This window comes from Artemia sp. Qi Xiang Cuo, unplaced genomic scaffold, assembly GCF_049724085.1.
Source record: "Artemia sp. Qi Xiang Cuo unplaced genomic scaffold, ASM4972408v1 HiC_scaffold_3025, whole genome shotgun sequence".
NCBI lineage: Eukaryota > Metazoa > Arthropoda > Branchiopoda > Anostraca > Artemiidae > Artemia > Artemia sp. Qi Xiang Cuo.
In genome coordinates, this window is record NW_028300420.1 from 661,129 (window position 1) to 686,259 (window position 25,131).

Below are 25,131 nucleotides of genomic sequence, written 5' to 3' on the forward strand. Positions count from 1 at the left end.
TTTTTTTTGTTCGACTTGATAGGAATTCTGAAACCAGTTGGTAGTTGACATTTCTTGATGACTAAATATTTTTGTTTTTCTTCTAAAATGCGTAATATTCTCAGGCTCTTATCTTTTGATGGATAACATTAAATCTAATGAAATTTATGTATTTATAATCAGCATACAAAGTCAATCATTTTTATGTATCTATTGTTATTAAAACTCCGTTTTTAGAGTTATGGTTACTTTCGGACCGAGTTGTACTTAACTTTCACGTTTCCCAAAAACTGTTTATAATTGGGAATTGTTTTTGTTGTAGTTCTTTTTTTTTGTTGGACTTGATAGGAATTCTGAAACCAGTTGGTAGTTGAAATTTCTTGATGACTAAAGATTTTTGTTTTTCTTCTAAAAGACATAATATTCTGAAGGTCGTAGCTTTTGACGGATAACATTAAACATAAGGAAATTTATGTATTTGGAATCAGCGTACAAAGCCAATCATTTTTATGTATCTATTATTATTAAAATTCCGTTTTTAGAGTTATGGTTACTTTCGGACCGAGTTGCACTTTACTTTCACTTTGTTTCCCAAAAACTATTTAAAATTATTTTTTTTTGTTGTAGTTGTTTCTGTTTTTTGTTTGTTCGACTTGATAGGAATTCTGAAACCAGTTAGTAGTTGAAATTTCTTGATGACTAAAGATTTATGTTTTTCTTTTAAAAGGCATAATATTCTCAGGGTCTTAGCTTTTGACAGATAACATTAAACTTAAGGAAATTTATGTATTTGGAATCAGTATACAAAGCCAATCATTTTTATGTATCTATTATTATTAAAATTCCGTTTTTAGAGTTATGGTTAGTTTCGGGCCGAGTTGCACTTTACGTTCACTTTGTTTCCCAAAAACTGTTTAAAATTAGCGTTTTTTTTGTTGTAGTTGTTTTTTTTCGACTTGATAGGAATTCTGAAACCAGTTGGTAGTTGAAATTTCTTCATGACTAAAGATTTTTTTTTCTTCTAAAAGGCATTATATTCTCAGGGTCTTAGCTTTTGACAGATAACATTAAACCTAAGGAAATTTATGTATTTGGAATCAGTATACAAAGCCAATCTTTTTATGTATCTATTATTATTAAAATTCCGTTTTTAGACCTATGGTTACTTTCGGGCCGAGTTGCACTTTACTTTAACTTTGTTTCCCAAAAACGGTTTAAAATTGGTTTTTTTATTGTAGTTGTTTTTTGTTTGTTTGACTTGATAGGAATTCTGAAACCATTTGGTAGTTGAAATTTCTTGATGACTAAAGATTTTTGTTTTTCTTCTAAAAGGCATAATATTCTCAGGGTCTTAGCTTTTGACAGATAACATTAAACCTAAGGAAATTTATGTATTTGGAATCAGCGTACAAAGCCAATCATTTTATGTATCTATTATTATTAAAATTCCGTGTTTAGAGTTATGGTTACTTTCGGGCCGAGTTGCACTTTACTTTCACTTTGTTTCCCAAAAACTGATTATAATTGGGAATTGTTTTTGTCGTAGTTGTTTTTTTTGTTTTTTTTTTGACTTGATAGGAATTCTGAAACCATTTGGTAGTTGAAATTTCTTGATGACTAAAGATTTTAGTTTTTCTTCTAAAAGACATAATATTCTGAGGGTCGTAGCTTTTGACGGATAACATTAAACCTAAGGAAATTTATATATTTGAAATCAGCGTACAAAGCCAATCATTTTTATGTATCTATTATTATTAAAATTCCGTTTTTAGAGTTATGGTTACTTTCGGGCCGAGTTGCACTTTACTTTCACTTTGTTTCCCAAAAACTGTTTAAAATTGTTTTTTTGTTGTTGTCGTTGTTTCTGTTTTTTGTTTGTTCGACTTGATAGGAATTCTGAAACCAGTTGGTAGTTGAAATTTCTTGATGACTAAATATTTTTGTTTTTCTTCTAAAAGGCATAATATTCTCAGAATCTTAGCTTTTGACGGATAACATTAAACCTAAGGAAATTTATGTATTTGGAATCAGTACACAAAGTCAATAATTTTTCTATTTTAGAGTTATGGTTGAATTCGGGCCGAGTTGCACTTTACGTTCACTTTGTTTCCCAAAAACTGTTTAAAATTAGCGTTTTTTTTGTTGTAGTTGTTTTTCTTTCGACTTGATAGGAATTCTGAAACCAGTTGGTAGTTGAAATTTCTTGATGACTAAATATTTTTGTTTTTCTTCTAAAAGGCATAATATTCTCAGAATCTTAGCTTTTGACGGATAACATTAAACCTAAGGAAATTTATGTATTTGGAATCAGTACACAAAGTCAATCATTTTATGTATCTATTATTATTAAAATTCCGTTTTTAGAGTTATGGTTACTTTCGGGCCGAGCTGCACTTTACTCTCACTTTGTTTCCCAAAAACTGTTTAAAATTTGTTTTTTTTTGTTGTAGTTGTTTTTGTTTTTTGTTTGTTCGACTTGATAGGAATTCTGTAATCAGTTGGTAGTTGAAATTTCTTGATGACTAAATATTTTTGTTTTTCTTCTGAAAGGCATAATATTCTCAGGGTCTTAGCTTTTGACAGATAACATTAAATCTTAGGAAATTTATGTATTTGGAATCAGTATACAAAGCCAATCATTTTTATGTGTCTATTATTATTAAAATTCCGTTTTTAGAGTTATGGTTAGTTTCGGGCCGAGTTGCAGTTTACTTTCACTTTGTTTTCCAAAAACTGTTTAAAATTAGCGATTTTTTTGTTGTAGTTGTTTTTTTTTCGACTTGATAGTAATTCTGAAACCAGTTGGTAGTTGAAATTTCTTGATGACTAAATTTTTTTGTTTTTCTTCTAAAAGGCATAATATTCTCAGGGTCTTAGCTTTTGACGGATAGCATTAAACCTCAGGAAATTTATGTATTTGGAATCAGGACACAAAGCCAATAATTTTTATGTATCTATTATTATTAAAATTCCGTTTTTAGAGTTATGGTTACTTTCGGGCCGAGTTGAACTTTACTTTCAGTTTGTTTCCCAAAAACTTTTTAAAATTAGGTTGTTTTTTTTTGTTGCAGTTATTTTGTTTTTTGTTTTTGTTCGACTTGATAGGAATTCTGAAACCAGTTGGTAGTTGAAATTTCTTGATGACTAAAGATTTTTGTTTTCTTCTAAAAGGCTTAATATTCTCAGGGTCTTAGCTTTTTACGGATAACATTAAACCTATGGAAATTGTAGTTGTTTTCGTTTTTTGTTTGTTCGACTTGATAGGAAAGTAGGGACCTATCAGGAGTTCCGAGAGGGACTCCATATATGGACATAAAATACTGACAGAAGCTTACAACATTGCCGGATAAGACAGGTACTATTTGGTACTTTAAAGCACCTTTTTCAAGGTCGATTTATTTGGTGTTTCTAAGTGTAATGACTCCGGGACGAAGTTTGCACTCTCTCACTGTCTCTTTGCGCTTGGGCGTAGGAGACTGCAATGGCTCAATGTTCTTTGATTCGATTCGGAAATCGAGGATCGTTCACTTCCACTAGCTTCGCCTCACAATCCAAAAAGATTTTACTGCTTTGGAGGAGGGTATTTTGAAAATTATTAAAGCGTAAAATGGTCCTATCACCTGAAACCGTTTCCACTGACTGGTAGTCATGCCATCTACAATGCTTCATATGATTTTGTAACTTTAATTCAGTCCAAAATCGACACAGGCATGTTGGACAGTAGAAACGTCCCCCCCTAATCTTACCCTTCCCCAGAACTCTAATGATGTCTGTAATTGGGTTGAAATGGCCAATTGCATTGGGTTCACTAGGTGGTTTGTACAACAGCCAAACCCAGTGCTTCAGCAATTCAATTGACGGGCTCCTTACTGGGAACACCACCCCCTTCCTTTTAGAACGAACCCCATCCTCAAATTCTATTTCAAATTGAACCACAGTAACGCCGATATTTAAATGGACATTGACCCTTTCAAAAATATCAATGGACCTGATCATTACTGGGTATTTTCCCTCTAAACATGAAAAATCTAAAGGGGGGAAATCGGACCCCAACTTCCCATGTACAGCCCAATATTCTAAATTTTTGTTTGTAGCGTCATTTCGAAGTGGTTCGAAAGCTGAAATGAGGAAAGCATACATTAAACATTTTTGACCTGTTTCGAAACAGATTCGCTGAACACCTTGACAACCCTCTAAATCTGGATTACATTTTAAAACTGTACCCTTATCCCTATGCCCCCCTCTTAAAATAAATTTTTTTTCAAATTTACAAATATTAACGCTTAAATTTTCAACAAAAAGAGCCACAGACCCACTCCCATTTTCGCTATAATTTTCGAGATGCTAGTGGTCTATCCGCATTTAGAAAATTTTGAGGGTGTTTTTATGGAATGGATAGACCACATTAATACGCATCTCGATGTGGCTGTGTGGTTCTTTTTGTTGAGAATTTAAGCGTTAATATTTGTAAATTTTAAAAAGATTTTATTTTCAGAGGGGGGCATAGGGATAAGGGTACAGTTTTAAATTATAATCCAGATTTAGAGGGTTGTCAAGGTGTTCAGCGAATCTGTTCCGAAACAGATCAAAAATCTTACCCTTATCCCTATGCCTCCCTCTTAAAATGAAATCTTTTTTAATTTTACAAATATTAACGCTTAAATTTTCAATAAAAAGAACCACAGACCCACTCCCATTTTTGTTATAATTTTCGGTATGCGTAATAATGTGGTCTCTCCAATCCATAAAAACACCCTCAAAATTTTTTCAATGCGGATAGACCACTAGCATCTTGAAAATTATAGCGAAAATGGGAGTGGGTCTGTGGTTCTTTTTGTTGAAAATTTAAGCGTTAATATTTGTAAATTTAAAAAAGATTTTATTTTAAGAGGGGGGCATAGGGATAAGGGTACAGTTTTAAAATATAATCCAGAATTAGAGGGTTGTCAGGGGGTTCAGTGAATCACAAAATCATATGAAGTATTCTAGACGGCATGGCCACCAGTCAGTGGCAACGGTTTCAGGTGATAGGGCGATTTTACACTTTAAAATTTTTCAAAATACCCCTCTTTGGATTGTGAGGCCAAGCTAGTGGAAGTGAATGATCCTCGATTTCCGAATCGAATCAAAGAACATCGAGCCATTGCAGTCTCCTACGCCCACGTGCAAAGAGACAGTTTTAACACTATGCAGTTGTTAGAAATAGTCGAGACGTTGGATGAGGGTGAGTTCATGGTCAAGGCACTGACAAAATTAATTGCCACTGCAAATGACGCTATTTCTTGATTGAGAAATACACATTACCCAATGTTAATGTCTGCAGAGGATCTTCTCGCGATTAAAAATCAAAGAATATGCTGGGTTTGTAAGGGGGAGTTTGAAGAGGGGGATAAGGGAATGGGACTAGGGGGGAAAGAAGGAGGAAGGGGAAAGACAGAGACCACAATCACTTTTGGCAGGAAATATCATCAGGGGGTAGTAATTTTAGAGGGGTAGCACATCAATCATGCAATGTGAATGTAAGCCAGCAGTTGCTTATTCCAGTTTTTATTCATAATTCAAATTATGATTTAAAATTTATTTTACCAGCTTTGTCACTTATGCACAGGGAGGGAGGGGGAGTAGATAGTCCATGGGTAAACCATTCATTTACCTATAACATCATTGTAATCGGATCAATTTTCAAAAACCTCAAAATCTTCCAATTAAAGTTACCCAAGTAAAGAATAAAATCACCCAAAATATGAACCTGAAAAATTCAAGTAACCTACAGATCGAGCAAGACTCAAGCTTTCTATTTAACATAGTGAAACAAATGTATCTAATTATACATTGTAATTATACATTGTAACAAACATCGTAAGAATCCTTCCCACAGAAAATCTAATAAATAAATCCGCCTTTGTGTCGCCAATGTATGCAATAAATATCAGTTTGACCAAATCTTACATGACAGGCGACTAACAATGTAATTTAATCTTAAGAGTTTTAAATACCAAACCATCAAGAGATGGTAGAATTTATTATACAAAAAAATAGTCACTCGAGATGCAGAATATTTTTGTATAATCTAATTGTATTGTTCTGAGAACTAAGTTTAGAACTATGTATCCTAATGTAATTAAATCGTATTGTCCTTTAGCAACTTTCACAGAAACAAATTATAAGCCTTCTGGAAACTAAGTGACACCCTGCTAGCAAAAAGCTACAGTGTAAAACTTTGTTTTGTTATGAAAAATTCCAAAGTGATATCTTAAAAGTTATAAATTGTAATTAAAGTTATAATGTAAAACTCTCCTTTGTTAGAAAAATTCCAAAGTGATATCTTAAAAGTCATAAACTTTAATTAAACCCAAGTAGCCCATTGGTATATACCCATCCAATAGTAATATAGGACAAATAGTGGAACCAATAGAAACTGTAAAATATACTTGTTAGTAACGCCCGAACGTAACCTATGGCGAAGTTGGAAAAAGTAGATAGCTAGAACTTAGCAATTTTCGCGCCAGTCTTTTTCCAGTCTTTTTCGAGTCTTTTTTAGTCTTTTTCGAGTCTTTTTCAGTCTTAGGAAAGTCTTATGCCAGTTTTATTACAGACTTATTGTCAGTCTATTATGTGAATCTTAGGCAAACCTAAAAACAGTTTTATTGAACGTTATTTGTATTGTCCAAGTGAACCATTTTGCCTAAGTGTATTTGACTGTAAAGTGTCCTTGATATTACCACCAAACTCTGTGACGATATGTGAGTAAAAATAAACACATTACTTTCTTACTTTATTCTCTCTATGTTAGTAATTCTCAAGATAGTTAGTCCTTGTGGCTCCACTTGCTCTCAAGGGAACCAGATACCTTTCAATCTGATTTCGACTCAGTATGGCCGTTAATATAAGCTCCCAATTTGAACCGCTAATTTGAGCTCGCCCCACACGAAGTTCCGCCTCCACTCAGGTAAGCCACTCGCGAACTGTCAACAAAGAGTTTAACTAAATTTCCCCATTGAATTAATTAATTGGAATTTCCATATGAGGAAACATCAGAAAATATAAGAAAAAATAACTCTTATTAACCCCCCCCCCCCACAAAACAACTTTTTTATTAAACCACCCCCCCCCATTAGAATTGGCGCGGTCCTGTTTAAAGGAGCAAAACACAAGGACAAAACTTTCTACAGAAAAGGATTATTGAGAAATCTTACACATAGGGAAATGGCAATATTTTGTTCATTCTTTAAAGTGCAATATTTTTTGCATACTTTGAAGCGAATTATTTTGTAAATCCTATGTCCCCTTAATACAATAACAAAAATATAATTTAGACGCGTCAAAATTGAGTTGTATAAAAAAAAACCAGTGCCGAATTTTAATTTATTTTGAAAAAAAAACTTTAGATCAAAACAAACAATTGTTAAAGCAAAAACTCATTGCCAAAACAGTGGAAATTTCAAAATCTCTTCCTTCATATAACGGTGATTCAGATATAGATGAGTTTATTATTCAATTAAACCAATTCGTAGAAGTAACTCAAACGGACTTAAGATCATTAGTAGGCATTTTGTTAATGAGACTTAAGGGACAAGCATTAATATTCCTAAAACAAATAGAAAATACAATAGGGGAAGATAACAACCTTCCTATAAACTCAATAGAAAAATTGCTAAAAGCGTTCCGAGAAAGATTTGTTGAAACAAGTTTAACACACAAATTAAAGCATGGTACGGTATGTTTCGACGAAACACAAAATGTTAGGGAATACCTACACAAGGTAATGGTATCCATTGAGGCTAAATACGAAAAAGAATCTGGTCCTTTATACGATAAAATTGTACTAAATGCTTTCATGCAGGGATTAAGCCCCAAACTGTATCGAATGTTAATATAAAAAAATATTCAAACATTAGAGCTAGCAATTCAGGAAGTAGAGAGAATGATTCAAATTTACTCGATTGTGGCAAATAACAATAAGTCAAGAATAAATAATGTAGAAAATCCAACTCCGGGACTATCTCGAGGAATTTCCCCAGGATTTTTTTCGAGAGATAACTCACCCAAACCGAACCAAAATAGATCCCCAACCCCTACGAGGGAGAGAATTGTACGTTTTGCACCCACGAAAACGGCAAACTACGCAAATAAACCCCCAATTACATGTTATGCATGTAATAAACAAGGACATATTGCCAGGGAATGCCTTACTAGAAACAACTTTACACCAGCAACCCCCAGTTTTAGTAACCGTTTGTTCGGGAGAACAAACTTAAATGCCAATGGGTCAGGAAGCTATAGAAATAACCCTCCACGTCTCCCATCGTTCCGCAACCCGTACCAACAAGGATTTGCGTATTCAAATTCTTCCCAATATACGCCTTCCCAATACTATTCAAATCCTTCCCCCAACCGACAAAATAATTACCGGTCCCCCAGCCCAAATACGCGACAAAACATATACCAATTTCATTCACGGATGGTGTATCCGACTAGATTTAACAGGAATACGAGCGATAACAGAGGATATTTTTTCCCGATGGGAAACGAAAGAAATTTTTCATCAATACAAAATGAACAAATGCTGCGAGCCGTCGGCACAAGAAATCCTAAGCCACGTAACAATTCGTGGCAACCAAGACCATGAAATGCCAATCAACTTGCAAGTGAAATTCCCACCGAACCCCAATGTCAAACGCCAACTTACCAAATAAGTGCACAGGGAAACGAATTAGGCCCCCAAGAAAATTAACCGGGACCCTGGAGGCCAGTATTTTTTATAGGTCCCTTCCAGTGATGGTACCTTCTTTAAGTGATAATAATGACATATTACCTATATTGAGTGATTTTAATGTTGCGAATATTTATTTCAAAGCGTTAATAGATTCCGGTGCAGCAGTTAACATAATAAACTCGAATGTGTTTAATAGACTACCAGTATATATTAAGCGACGGAAAAATTTCAATATTCCCAGTTTAACTAGTGTCACAGGACATAGGCTGGAAGCAATAGGCTCCATATGTTTAGATGTGACGAAAGATAATAGAGTGTTCCCTACAATCTTCATAATATGCAAAAATTTCCCGTATGAGGCTGTAATCGGTGCTAATTTGTTAAAATCTAATAAAGTATTATTAGACATAGCAAATAACAGACTCATGTATCCATACGATCCTATTCTCCAACGCGTGGAGAGAGGGGAAGCAACAGTGAATAGAATAAAATCTTTTTTAACCCATCTCTCGTCCTGTGGGAGAAAAACAAGCTGCAAATGGATTGAGTCAACAAAAGAAAAGATAGGGAAAATGCAAGAGTATAGGCAAACAGAAATAAAGAAAATAGCAGAATTATGGAACGAAATAATAAACCCAAGTACTGTCTCCTTACAATCAACCCCAAAATCGGAAGACTCGACGCAACCAAGCACCAACCTTAACTTAATAGAAAACAACTCGGAAGAAAAATATTATGGATTCGCATAACGTAAAACAAAAATCCCCCCAAAAACAATGCAAAGAGTTCAAATTTCACAAATGATCACCCCCGTAAATGACAATTCCGAAATTTGGTTTGCATCCCCATGTAAAGAAATCCCCGAAAATCTGTTTTGTGTGGAACAGATCATTTTATATGAGAAAGGAGAAGGTTTTATTTGGCTGACCAATACAAATGAAAATGATACAATTACATTAAAAAAGGGAACATGCCTCGTTGAAATACAAGTGATTTCTGAGCATGAGCTAAACAAGTGGAAAAACTCCGAGAAAACATTAGTTAATGGTATTGGTGTTAGTAATCCAAAGAATAGGTACCCACTAACAAGATCCCAATTTTTGGAAAAATTTAAATTAGACCATATCCAAGATACACAATTAAAAGTAAAATTATGTGAATTGCTCTGGAATTTTAGAGATATTTTTTCCACATGCGAAGAAGATATCGGGTTGATACCGTTCTATGAACATTCTATCCAAACTACAGGATTGCCTGTAGCTAAATAGCCCTATCGCATCCCTTACTCCTATAAAGATTGGTTAAAAAATAAAATCTGCGAATTAGAAAGAAACAATATTATACGGCCAAGTATAATCCCATCTTCAGCCCCTGTTATACTTGTACAAAAAAAAGAACAAGGACCTTGGGCTAGTAGTAGATTATAGAGCCTTAAACAAGAAGGTAGTTAGCGACAAATTTCCCCTGCCCCGAATTGATGAAATCCTAGACTCCATTTCAACAAAAAATAAAATTTTTACATCTCTTGACCTCACGCAAGGTTATCATCAGGTTAAGATAGCAGATAGTGACGTTTATAAAACGGCCTTTTCAACAACAGAATGTGGCTCTTATGAGTATTTGACAGTACCATTCGGACTCAAAACTAGTTCAAGTGCATTATGTAGACCTCTGTTACGCTTATTACGAGGTATAGAAAATATTATCCATTTTGTGGATGATGTGATTTGTGTGGCAGAAACACCAGAATATCATTTAAACACATTAGCCAAAGTTTTTGAAAAAATCAGAGAGTGTAATCTAAAATGTAGACCTGAAAAAGTAAATTTATTTCAATCCGAAATAAAATTCTTAGGAACGATAGTCACCCAAGGTCAAATATCACTGGACCCTGAGAAGATAAAATGTGTAGAGAATCTTAAGCCGCCGAAAACTATGAAACAACTAAGAGGCATTATTGGTTTGACAAGTTACTTTAGAAAATTCATACGCAAATACGCTCAAATTGCGAAACCCTTAACGGACTTGACTAAAGGGGACGGCAAGACTATCACCTGGTCGAATGAAGCTCAAACTTCCTTGGACACTCTCAAGAAAGCTCTTACTTCTGAGCCAATTTTGTCGTTGCCAGACTTTGAAAAGGGACAATTTGTGGTTACTACCGATGCTTCAGGTCTAGGCATTGGTGCAATCCTTTCCCAATTAATCCCCGTGGAAAACCACCCCGAACCCCTACAGGAACCCCCTCGGTATATAGAGAAAGTCATATGCTATTCAAGCAGAACTTTAACCAAAGGTGAAAGAAGTTATTCAGCAACGAATTTGGAATTACTTTCTATAATTTACCATTTAGATAAATTTAAACATTATTTAATGGATCGAAAATTTAAGTTTGAGTTCGGACCATAAAAGCTTACAGTACCCAAGCACATTCAAAAATCCAACTGGAATTTTAGAGAGATGGATAATGAAAATCCAAGATCTGGATTACGAATTTGAACATGTGACCAGTAAACAAAATGCCCCCTGCGATTTCCTGAGTAGATACCCTGAGAATAACTCCTCAGAAAATGAAACTAAATAAATAAATGCCATTAATCCCAGTAAACGAAAACACAAGAAGAATAAACCTAAAATCTTAATAGAAGAAAACGAAATTACTCGTAGCCCCCTATCCCTAGCTAATAATAAAAGAAACCAGGTTAAGGATGAAATGTGTTTGACTCTCATTAATTATTTTGTGAATTCTGATAATCTCCCAGATAAGTTCAAAGCCCTGAAGCGGGAAATAGACAATTTTTATTACGATTTGGACGAGGAAATCCTTTGCAGAATAGTAACAGGCGAAACAAATAGAAATCAAACTTTAATAATTCCAGTATTACCCCAAAGCTTAATAATACCTGCCTTTGAGTTCTTCCATTCTGAGATAGGTGGACATTTAAGAGTAGCTAAAACCTTTTACAAGTTAAAACAATATTTTTATATACCGTCAGCGTTAACAAAGCTTAAAGATTTCATAAGTACATGTGAAGCGTGTAATTTAAGGAAAAATTCCCAAACGTACCCCAATCCCCCGATGGAAAGAGTACCAGTAGCGAGATTTCCTTTCGATATCGTTTCATTTGATTTGTATGGTACGAGTGGAGGACTACCTGTTTCTAATAGAGGTCATACTTGCGTTCTCTCAGTAATAGACCATTTTACCGGCTTCACTTTTGCCAAAGCATTGAAAAATCAAGGCGCATATGCCACAAGCAAAGCGTTGTCAAAGATATTTTGAAAATTTGGCATTCCTCACCAGGTTATTAGTGACAACAGAACTAACTTCGTTTCTAAAGTAACAAAAGATTTAATGAGCTTCCTTAAAATCGAAAAATTATTAACCTCTCCCTACCACCCCCAAGCTAATGGAAAAATTCAAAATAGGCACAAAATATTTTCCCATGTTTTGAGTATTTATACAAAACACAATCGAAACGATTGGGATCAATATCTACCTTACTTAACCAATGTAATTAATACCGCTTATTCAGAAACAACTAAAGAAAGTCCATTTTTTCTTTTGTTCGGACACGATTTTAAAATACCTTATCAAGAAATTATAGAATCAAGACATTATTACAATAACACAGAGGACTATAATAAAGATTTTATAAATAGGATGAGAAAAACTTATAAAATAGTTAGACAAGAGTTAGAAAAATGTAAGATGAACCAAGAGTTGAGAAACGAGTCTAAAATCAAAGGGAATATAAATTTTAAGGTAGGCGATTGTGTATATCTAAGAAATGAGGCAAAGCTAGAAGGCAAAAAACTTTCCAATAAATATTCGGGACCCTAAAGAATAATCAAAAAATACGACAATGATTTTACTTTTAAAATGATAAGCCCAGACAACGGAAGAACATATAAGGCACATGTTATCCGAATAAAATGAGCCAAATACCCAGTTAGGTGGGCGCCCAAACCCTCATCTTCAGATTCATCAAACGCGGAAAACGAATTTCCTAAGTCGAGGCTATCCGAATTAAAACCCTTTAATTTCAAACAAAACTACTTCGAGAATCATAGCGAAGAGGAAGATTTTGAAGAATTTTTGGCCATGAAAAATTTAGTCATTCCTAAAAGAAAATCCTTAATACCTGTACCAATAAGAACACCAAAAAGCCCTAAGAGTTCATCTTCAGAAAGCTCAGAGGAAGAACTAGATTATACGCTATCCCCAAAAACCCAATTTTTCCCGACAGAATTTCAACCCCATGCCCCCCCAAAAGATTTCCAGACGACATGGTTTCCCCAGCAACCCTGATAGAAAGACCCCTATCGTTAAAGGATGAATTAAACAGAGCTATGGAAACCCCGGGTGCAAAAATAAGGAAGACTCCACCCAGGGATACAAATAAAGGATATACAAAAAGCTTGAGAGAAGCAAAGGACATTATAAATTATCCGATGAAAACAAGGCAAAGTACCTTGCCTTGGACCCAGGAATACCCTGAAGATGAAAACCCGGGACAATACCATCACATAACGGTATCTAAAGTAAAACCCAAGGAATCTCACTCCTGGAAACAGACCATGCTAAAAAATATACCCCCACCCCCGGAAGATATGGCATTCAAGCAGTGGAGACATTCTCCAAGAGTATTTGACTCCTCCCAGAGTTCCCAAGAATCTTTTAACTCCCCCGAAACAGGATTTCAGCACGAGAAAATGGAAAATAAACCCTCCACTTCCAGAGGAGAGGATATATATGAAGCAAGGGCAGGCGATACTCCAAAATCTCAAAGGACCGCCCCAGAAAGCCTTAATGAGGAATACTCAGGAACTAGTTCTACTGAATCTGACGATGAGCCCCAAGACACACAAAAACAAAAACCTACTTCGGCTACCGCCCATGCAAAACAGGCGAAGACCAAAGGCCAGAAATTCCTTTTGAAGCAATGCAATAAGTTTGACCTAATCTCTACGGGAAAATAAAAAAGGAGTAAAACTCAAGAAAGTAAACAAGACGTTACCGCGAAATCTAGAAGAATAAGTAAGAAACCAGATAAATAAAAATATGTCTAGGAATCAAGTACCCCAAAAACTTATAAAGTAATATCAAATCGAAATGAGCAGTTTGAGAAAAAAAACCCTTAAAGAAGTTAATAGTCAATTTTTCCAGATAAACTAAATCCCGGCTTGATAAAGAACCCCGAAGATAGAAGAAGAACAAGAATTGTTCAACCCCTCCTCCAAAAAAATACCTAGTGCCACCCCGTTACAAACAGAACAAACTTGGATCAACTATTTCAAATACGATCAAAACTTCTAGACGACTCGGCACAATTGGTAACAGAAAGATTGAAAATTGAGAATATGATAGAAGCCACACTTAAATCCTTAGTGAAGTGAAGGCCTCCTAAGAAAGAATGAACAAAAGAATAAATGAGATCTTAGTAACTAAACAAATGGATAAGTTGATTGAAACCCAGTTTCTGGAAGTTAAAGAACAGACCACCAAAATACAGAATGAAATAGAATCAATAAGCGACGCCACGCTTGTTGAGGGATATAATTATCCCAACCAGATCCTAAAATTACAAGTATCATACGATAAAATGCAGGAAATTGGTAAAAAAGTACGAGATTATAGAAACAGTACTGTTCTGTCCGTGACAATGGTGATACAAGAATTCCTGGCACCCCAACGAGCAAAGATTTTAGACTTACAACATAAATACGACCACCTAAAAGCACAGAAAGAAATAATTAAACTACAACAAGACAGCTTAGAGAAACAACTGAAAGAAAATCGTTCCGAAATTACCAGGGAACAACAAAAACAAAGAGAATTCTGCTCAAACTTAGAGAAGATAGTTGCAACATACTTTACAGTTGAAATTGACCTAACCTTCAGCCCCCACTTGGAAAATCTGCTTGCTAACAATTACAATGAAGGAACATCAGAACCTGTGTATTTTGTAGTCCCAAATCAAGCCCGCCATAATATAAAACCCCAATTGGAAACTATTCAACAGGATACTTCAACGGATAATAACATAATTATGCGGACCCAGTACCCCGACGCCCAAGAGAATGTTACTACGGGCCAAAGTTCCTCAGAAGTATCTGCACCACAAGGAACACCCTAAACACAACCATTACCAGAAGATACGGAAAACTAAGGAATATTAAATATGGTAATTAATTGAACTCAAAAGAAAGAGGTAAAAAATCCCTTTCTCGTTAAAAAAAAAAAAAAAAAAACTTTTTTTAATACAGTAAAGTGGTTACATTTTATAGAATATAATGTTTAGCGATAAAATATAGTGAATAACCTAATATGTGAGCGCGATCTCGTTAAACTAGACTAACTATATTTCTGCTAGCCCAAATATAGTATTTCCCTAATTACACAAAAAAAGAATATATTACAAATTCAGTCATAAAGGAGAAAATGCGGTAGATAGTCATCCTCGCTTTACCTGGGACAGGTAAATATCATCTTGGGTAGCCCCCGGAGTAATAAACCCGAGGATCACAGGGGATTGCTCGGTGAGGCGATTGACCTCAGTGCACGAGGATCATATTAGTGTGCTGGGTTCGGTCGTCTATCAGTCCATAACCACAAACCACTATAATCCAAAATTTACTTTTAATTTTAATGAAGTATTCGGATCGGCACTTGAATGCTCAACTTGGCAACCGATCCAGGGAGCCTTCGGTGTGTCGTTCCTCCAAAGGCTTGGTTGTTTGTATTTGGATGTTCGATAAGCTGAGAGTTCCTCAGGATAGATTCTACCTCTTCTGAAATCAATTTTATGGGATATTTTTTTTTTCAAAAATCGTCATGCCAACGACACAATCAAACACGGAATTCCAAAATGTATTAAATTTAATCACAAGAAAAGATGACCGGAAATAACCACCACCCAAACTTGCCGTAAAGGTTATAAAACACCAAACAACTTAAAATATTCAGTCGAAAAAAAAGTATATGCGCGAGTTATTATCGTATTAATTACCCAGCCAAGAAACAATTAGGGAAACAGGTAATTAGCGGCAGTGTAATGATCAAGCAGATAGCTATATATATATACTATATATATATATATATATATATATATATATATATATATATATATATATATATATATATATATATATATATATATATATATATATATATATATATATATATATATATATATATATATATATATATATATATATATATATATATATATATATATATATATATATATATATATATATATATATATATATATATATATATATATATATATATATATATATATATATATATATATATATATATATATATATATATATATATATATACATGTAAGGATAGTAACAATGCGAGGCCTGATTTACCTGCATATAGGGATATAATAACTAACCGAATCATAGATATAGGGTCTCTGTCAATCTAAATAACAGAAGCAGGCCTCACTAATCTTTCGAAAAATTGTCCATGTAAGCCTACTAAAAGAAAAAAAAATCTGTTCCAAAACATTCAAGTCATTATATGAACTGAAGATTTTGCCAAAAGATTAACTAATTGAAAATAGTTATAAGTAAAATTGTATCTTTTCTTGGTAAAATAGTGAATATTTAATCCGCATATAAGATTTGTGGTGGTGTGAAGATTAGGTTATCAAGAGGAGCCATCCTTGACCAGCAAAAAAAAGTTCATCTGAGCCTTTAAATAAATTCAATTATTTAAAGAAACCCTGCAAATCACAAAAAAATTATCTTTTCGCAATTTTTACTATACTAATACCATTTCTTTTAGCGTTAAAATTATTTATGCAATTCAAGTGGCCCTATGCAAAATGCTAATCCTTGGAAACTATGTCACGCCAGTAACTACGCTATGCGTCACAAAAATTCACAAAAAAAACAATAATGGTAAATTGATAGACTTGTTTACGTGTTCCTCCGACAAAAACCACGAAATCCAATGTAGCCCAATAATTACAAAAGCTAAAATGACGAAATTTGGTCCCCCCTCCCCTTTACACCCGTGCGTTTTCATTTGTTTTTCCTCAAAATTGCACGCACTAACCACTTAATACAAAAAATATCCTTAATACCGATAGAAGGCACAGTTGTCACATTAAGATTATTTACTTACCCCAACGTGCACCATGCGTGCTAGATGGCCTCCACTCAAACTCCAAGAGTAGGAAATACGCTAGTTCTCCCTTAAATGTTAATACAATTTCTTTTCGTTTCTTAGAGAAGGGTAACTAACCGTTATTATAGACAAGAATTTTTAATCAATCAGAATAACAAAGGCAGGCCTTACAATTCCTTCAAATCCTCTCTTGTATTTAAGAATTCACAAACCAATTTTCCAAAATTGGGCTAGTTAAATTATATAATTTTTTTAACAAAAGTAGACCGTCATTTTAACAATATCTTGTTATCATTATTAGTATTAATACAATAACTAATCATAAAACATGCAGTGTTCAATTGCTTAAATAATCCATAATCATTTCTCTCAGTAAACTCAGTTTGTTCTGAATAAATTTAATTATTTAACGACCCTTGCAATTCACCAAGCAAAACAAAAAAAAACCTCCCTTCCCAATTTTATTACTAAATTTAGACCACTTCTTTCCACGCTATAAATTGCTTACGCAGTTCAAGTAACCCGGAATCAAATGCCAAAACCTAGCAACCAATTTTCACAATAAAACTCAAAAAGGGCTTTAGTGCAAGTAGTAACTAGAAGTATTCTTCCAAATAAAAGTCAGCAAAGAATAAGGGGCCTACAAATGACACCAAGCACCTTCCATAAATTAAACGGAAAAATAACGTCGTCATTAATAAGGAAAATCATTCTATTTACTTTAGATTAATTTTCAAACGTAGTTGAAACCACTAAGATTTATGATAGTATAGTCGGATCACCTAAGCATAATGTCCTCGAGTTAACCTACTTTCACTTTTCATCTTTTTATTAAGAAGAAAAATATTTCACCCGTGTACTGTCGTGTACTCTGAGCTAATTGCATACCTATAATTAATAGTCCCTTCGCCTAAAAACTAATACTTAACTTACCATACCAAAATGTTTCTCAAATATCAAGAAAAAAAAACACCAACCCCTGCAGCAAAAACTTGGCCCCGGTAAAATGAGGAGATTGGAAAATATAGTTTGATCTCAAAAGTTGATATCTTCAATATATCCTTAACCATGTATTTGATCGTATATTGATTATAGATTGCTGTGGTGTATGCCAAAATAATAAAATAATATGCAATTTCGTTCCTAAAACTAAATGAACAAAGGAACTTAATTGCTAGAGAATTGTAGAATTTAAAATGCCGGTTTTGGCCCTGAATTTTAAACCTGTAGAAATGCGATATAAGCCTTAATAAAAAGTATATCCGCAGATACAAGCAAGGCCTCGAGACCAGTGTAATTCTTAAGTTATAAAAAATAAGCCTTACAAATACGTAAAGCATAGGAAAAACCTAAAAAGAAAAATTTTATGGCCTAGCCTGTTGACCAATTCGATTAAGTGAAATTGCTTCTGTAGCCTTGTCGAACGCTAAATAACATATATTTGTGTCAAGTGTGACAAGTGCCATAAATAAAGTTATTTCGACAAATTGTCCCCGTAATATAGCACTTAATCACGTGTCATTCGTGCAGATTAAACAGTCTTGAAAGACAAAGTAAACCTTCCTTAAATCAAAAAATACGTAAAATCAGTTCACAAAATTCTAAGATATCGTACCTGTGAATCGTAAATAAGACAGAAATAAAGCCAAAAAAAGGACGCGTATTGATTGACTTTTCAATTTTTGATGACCAACTATAGAGAATGAATTTTCCCTGATAAAAATTCTTGTACCATAGATTAAAATCGTAACCAACGATTAGCTAAATGACACATTAATTTTGCAATAGTTAGCAAAAACAGTAGTACGCTTACAGTCGATAGGCAAAGGGCAAAATATTCGTCAAAACCCCAAAAAATTGCAGGAATAAATTCAACCAAGATTACATTAAAGCGAGTCAAAACATAAAAAAGAACCGCGCAATTAAAGTATAAAGAATAACCTGTAACAAAAGAACAACAAAAAAACTTTTTCCTAGGTCAGACAATTTCTTAACTTTAGAGAGGTTTTGAACTGTGGTTGGAAGATAATTACAACCGGTAAAACCAAATGCAAAGCTAGTTTCGAATAAAATTATTCGCTTACGATCCAGCAATCAGTCGTATATTATATATATATGAGAAAAATAATTTAATAAAATAGCCTACCAGAAGGGTAAAAGCATAAAACCAATCAGTTGATTCCTAAAGTATCGTAATTCGCACAATATTTAAAGGACAATCACATAGCGCGTATCGTGAAAATGACCCTTGCGTCAATCAATCATAAATTCACTTTGGCGCTATAAAAAGTGGCAACGTGCAGTTAGGCTAATGGCTATTTGACAACAACAAATACTTTTGCTTCAGAAATAGGCCTTAAAGAAAAGAATAACGAGAGCTTTTGAAAACAAACTGCGCTGTAATTACCTATAAAATAAGGCAAGTCAAAACCTAATTCTCAAGAAACTGCAAAAAAATACCGTATTTCAATTTCTATGGGTTGTCATAAAAGACGCAAACCACGCAACATACCGCTAAGACGAACAGGTCAAAATTAAGCCAATATAGGCCTGTCAAAATACGGACTAATAACCAAAATAATTCAGAAATTAAGCAATGCAAGAAATAACCAATTAATGTAAAAAAAAAAAAATTCTTCCAAAAATTGACGTTAATCATAAATACACATATAACAAGACATTATTTAATAGTTTTTACTAACCTTATAAACCAGTCACGCCCTCAGGTCCCTGATCGTCCTTATTTCCCCCCCCCCCCCCAACCAGAGATATAGCATAGTAAACCGCATGTTATTCACAAAATTCAAGCTTTGTGAAAGCACGGTATTCAAGAGTTCAAAAAATACGCACTCACTAGTGAGCATATGTATTTAACTAAAATTAATAAAACAAAACGAACATTTATACGAAGTATGAATAACTGAAGGGTAATTTCTAATGTAATCAAGCGAAATTTGAAGCCATAAAATAGATTCCAACAGCTGTGAGGTGCTTTTGCCCTTTGTTCAGAAACATGTTTCAAAGACCCTACATCAGAAGATAGAATAAAGCTAAATTTTCGAACTTTCTCCTTAAATCAAGCTCCTATAGAGGCTAACCTAGTAAAGATTATCGCGATAAAATATCAAAGAAAAAGAATTACAGATACTATAGGTAATATTATAATCAAATTTAGGAGCCCCCCCCCCCTCAGTCGCGCGGCACTCTCGTGCGGCATCTTCGTGGCATCAACGTATGGCATCAAACGAAAATATGCTTTAAATTTCATTTAGGAAATACAAGGGAATTAAATTTATATGCCTTATGACAAACTACAAAACTTTTAAGTAATACCGCGCTGGATAACAAGTATCTCTACCACGTGGCGTTAACTCCTCCACGGGAGAAGAATAACTTGACACCTTAAGAGTAAATGAGTTTTTCTCTTAATTCATTTGAATGGGAATACTTAATCTCGACTAACAAGCCTTAGTATTCAACCTACTTAGAATAAATACAGAATGCACTTAAATAAGGAATTTATCCCTACATATCCAAAGAAAAATTCATTTGAATAAACATAAAATACACAGCTCTTCATGCGATTCAACTCGAACAATAGCTATCAAAGTAAGCGAGTAAGCAAGGATCGCCTTCGATATGAAATAAATTAACTCCCTTTAACTAAGTGTGGACAAAGCTGGAGAAAATAAGTTAATAAATATTTCAGTCGCAGTGGTCAAAACTAAATAACATATAAAAATAAATGAAAATGCACTACAGTTTAAGAGCTTAATTTTTGAAAGCCTTAAAAATAAGCCTATATTTTCAAAATATAGCCTTAATAAAAACTCGCTAAAACCATAAACGCTTTAAAAAGGATGGAGTAAAAAGAAAAAAAAATCTACCTTGTTAAATACAGATACTTAAAAAAAAGGAGAAAATTATTGTGTATGAGGATTTATCAAGTATCGAGATCGAATACTTACATTAAATCCCAAGTGAAAATTTAAGAACCCCTTCAAGTTGGTCGACAGTTATCGCATTAATTGAAATATGCTAGCCTATAATATAATACAACCTTTTCCTTAACGATTCAAGCTCGAAAAACCCACTCAGACCATGTAAAAGATACTTTTAGCTAAAAATCAGTAGTAGTACCTCTCACACTTCGGACGGTAAATAAAAAATAAAGTGAATAAATTTTTTATTATTTTAAAACTTCTCGAAAAACCCACTCAAACCGTGTGAAACATACTTTTAGCTAAAAATCAGTAGTTGTACCCCTCACACTTCGGATGGTAACAACAATTTTTTTTTCTTTCAACAATTAATAAAAGCTCAGTATACATGGCAATTCTAATACATATAAGCAAAATAAAATAATAGTCAGCGAACAACCCCATGAAATACTTTGGAAATGGTATAGAAGAAATAACTCAAATATCCATACGACATACAATAGTGAAAACGGATGAACCCTCAAGCATAGGAGGTTAGAGCCAAGGATGGGCATGGTGTATATTGTCCCACCATGCAATCACTTGACTTTCACCCTCTGTTGAGTAAAAGTTACGTGGATACAAGACTTGTTTGCACAACATGACATTGTTTGGCAAGCAGTACGACTATCTGTTCGCCAAGCATCCTAAAAAGATGGACCCTCAGTCATGGGAAGCCTTGGGCAATTGGGTGGGGGACGTGTATACTATCCCTCTGCCTCCAGATTGATCCCAGGCTCTCTAGTAGAAGCTACTCCCCAACTCGTATGTTATTTATTAACAATAAGGAGCTATAAATTACATTTAAATTACACGACCCTACAACATGGGGACTCGTTGGTCGGCGGTAGTGACCTGTGGTGCTTATATCTAATTAGTTATTACTGTTTGACCAGGGGGACTCTCATGAGAAAATCAACTAATCTCCCCATAAAATTGTGCCCCGCAAAAACTACCCCTCATTACCCCTACCATTAAAAGAAAATGTGATGACACAAGTAACCATACGGGAATAAGCAATGAAGATGAAAAGGAATTCCGATGCGTGGGGAATACGTTGACAGGGTGCAGGTACGCGGTTTAATTGATTTCGCGGACGGGCGCCATGTCAGGGTATCTCTTACTCGAACAAGAATCAAGAACCCAAGAAGTCTTATAAAAATCAAGTACAAAAAAATTATAGAAGCAAGGTAAACAACTATAACTAACAACACACATCATCTAATTGAAAGTGCCCAACTAAACAAAAATAACGCGTAACGGAATCTGTGAAAGAGATGGGCAGAGGAGCCTCAATAGCGAGGGAGTTGTGTGCCAGAAGTTGACACGAAGTTCTTTTTATTCTTTGGGTCAATTTATGTAACAACCATTCCCTTACGAAAATCAACTCAAACAGGAAAAGGAATCCAAGGATACCAGTAAAAGTTAAATACCATAAATCAGAAAGGCCAAGTAAACAGCTACATATTGCAAACAATCATCAAATCGAAAGTGCCTAACCATTCCATTATTATACCTTAAACTACTACAACCATTTTGAAAACATATTAATATTAAGTAATCATTTATTTCATAATTACTGATAAATTTTATATAAGAACACGTTTACAGATGCGGTACGTGAATAACCTTCAACCACTGGCTAAGGGAAACGCCGAAGCAAGTAACCATACGGTATGTTGCTTATATTAACCCAAAATCTAGTAGAATAATTTACAGAAAAAAAAAGTTAACCGTGATGAGATACCCGAGCCATCAACAATTAAATAATCGTAGACTAGGAAGTATAACCTCATGGTATCTTAAGAAAAGATATAGTGTAGACAAAATTAATGATCCATTAAGGGAATGGGGACTTGTAGACAATTTAATGAAAGAAGAGGAACTTATCAAAGCAGTAGAAAATCTCGACTGTCCAAAACTATATTATCTTCTAAAATCTCAAAAGACAATGTTGGAACAAAGAATGATCCTATGACTAACGGCAAGCCTAGTGCATTATAATTTTAGTGCACGTGCAATGACAAAAACACTAGAGCACACTAGACGAAGTGCCAACCTGGCCTTCCGAATTTTAGTACAACATATTCCAACAACAAAGTATAGCTCGTTGTCTAATTATATCGCCGACAATATTTGGTACGATCAAGATGACAACAATATAACTACAATTTGGCCCATTAAATTTCTCTCCATACTAATAGACCAAGGACATATGTTAAAAGGTGAAAGTTTTCTTAAAATCGTATACGTCAATTGTGTAAAAAACACGTATCTAAATCCGATAAACCCTTCAACTGGATCCGCAATTTTTCACGTTACCCCAAGAGAATATAAAGACATAAAGAAAATAACCCTGAATTTCTTCCAAGAAGACGAAAATTTTGGAAGAAAAATATTCCCTTGGTTAGACGTAATCGTACGTGAGCAACTATGCTGTTGCCAATCACACGTAAACTTAAGTTTCTCCTTAGTAAAAATAATAAATGACCCATTGTCTTTATCTCAGTTGTGCCGGAAAGTCATTCGACAAAATATGCGAAGGAATGACATAACTGCCACTCTGGAGGGCCTGCATCTCCCAAAACAACTATTAGTATATTTAATGTACCTAAATATACCTGAAAGCGGTAAAAATAAATAGTATTTGAACTCAAATTTCTCAGCTCAAATGTCTCGTCATGGGAAAAGTATCGACTTTTCGATATGCTCACATCTCCAAGTTCAAAGGCGGCACTGCCGGATGATGCACCCATATTGAAATTAAAACCCAACATCAGTGAAAGAAACTGTATATATAAATAATCTCGTTAAAATGAATGATAAAAGAACCCTCTAATATTACCTGAAGTGTTATAACTATGCAAATCGATTATTATCACAATTTTAAAAAAAGTGCAATATAGACCAGTATTGTATTAATATTTATAGAACTATGAATTAGAGTGAATGTCACGAGATATAAATACATTATCAATATATTGACAAAAATGTAGTTTCTCGAAAGTCTCTATACTTTTAAGCCTATAAATGGAGCGCGATCTCGTTAAACTAGAATACGGAACTTTGGGGAATCGACTACACAAATAGCCAGGTGCAAGGTGGCACCGGTGAAAAAGTAGTTTAACTTCGAACTGAAGTTAGTTTGTTTTCCATTTAGAGTAAACATTCATTATTGGTTAATATGGAGCTTTAGATGACTCGAATTATGTCGAACGAATAAGTACCCGATGTATTGAGGATATGCCGGTGAAAAGGTAGTTTGACCTCGACCTAGAGTGTAACACGATCATAACTAATTTTAAAAAAATTAATAACTTGACAAAGATCAATAGAAACTATCTTTCATTTCAGAACAATGGCCAAGGCAATTGTTGATACAGAGGTTATATGTATAAAACATGCAGAAGAGGAGGTCATATGCTCAGTAGCAATCATCATCGTGAATAAATCAGGGGAAGAAGTCTTTCCGAAAAAGTGGGATGTCAAGTACGACTTAAGGTAATACAACATAGGATCATATAGCTTCGGATTACGTTTAGCAAATACACCCAAATATCGAAACGCGAGAGGGAAACTAGGAATAAAATACAACGGCAGAAAGGGCAAGTACCTCCAATTTGTTCAACATGAGATAAGAAAGTTGCAAAAACAATATAAAGTTCGGTACTGGTACGTTAAGGGTCCTTGTCAGACAGATTTATTACTTCTCGACAAGTGTGGAAAACAAAAATTAGTTTACAAAATTGAGGGAAATCCAAACTGTGTAAAATATCAAGGTAAACATGACCCCCTCCAAGAAATAAAATATTACAAACAGTATCTATATAATCCAAAAAGTGTAATATATAGAGCAAAAAGAAATGAAATTAAATTTAAAAGAATAAAAACCTATGAAGCAAAATCAAAAGTAACCAAAAAATAAAAAAAACTGTCCCAATCGAAATAATTAAGTCAACCCATGAACCCTTTACGTTAAAAGAAAAATTATTGTGTGAGATCAATTAAAATATCTATCCTCCCAGCCTAAGAATCAGCCGTACGTTCACCATAAGCAAAGAAACAAAGTGTATGACTTTGTTCTTAACTCACCGAATCTTAAACTCACTTTGTTTACTTCCCCGGTAAAAAAAAAAAGTGAAAATCCCCTATAATAGGAATCTAAGTTCTCATTCGATTATCTATCATAAGAAATCTTCCTATATTATGTTTAATGAAATATTAATTCCAGAAACAGCAAAAGGAATGTGGATAACAAATTTAGAATGTGGCAAATTTAGAATGTGGCAACAGTAATGTGGCAA

The 25,131-nt window shown here is 34.1% G+C and overlaps 1 protein-coding gene across 1 annotated transcript in view; it reads left to right on the forward strand.

Annotated features, from left to right (window-relative positions):
• Positions 1-24,332, forward strand: part of LOC148938684 (uncharacterized) — a 178,198-nt gene extending 153,866 nt beyond the window's left edge. The window contains exon 9 of the mRNA XM_089107611.1: positions 24,182-24,332. Within this exon, the coding sequence (XP_088963737.1) occupies positions 24,182-24,332 (151 nt within the window). The remainder of the gene's footprint in view (positions 1-24,181) is intronic.
• The last annotated feature ends 799 nt before the right edge of the window (positions 24,333-25,131 follow it).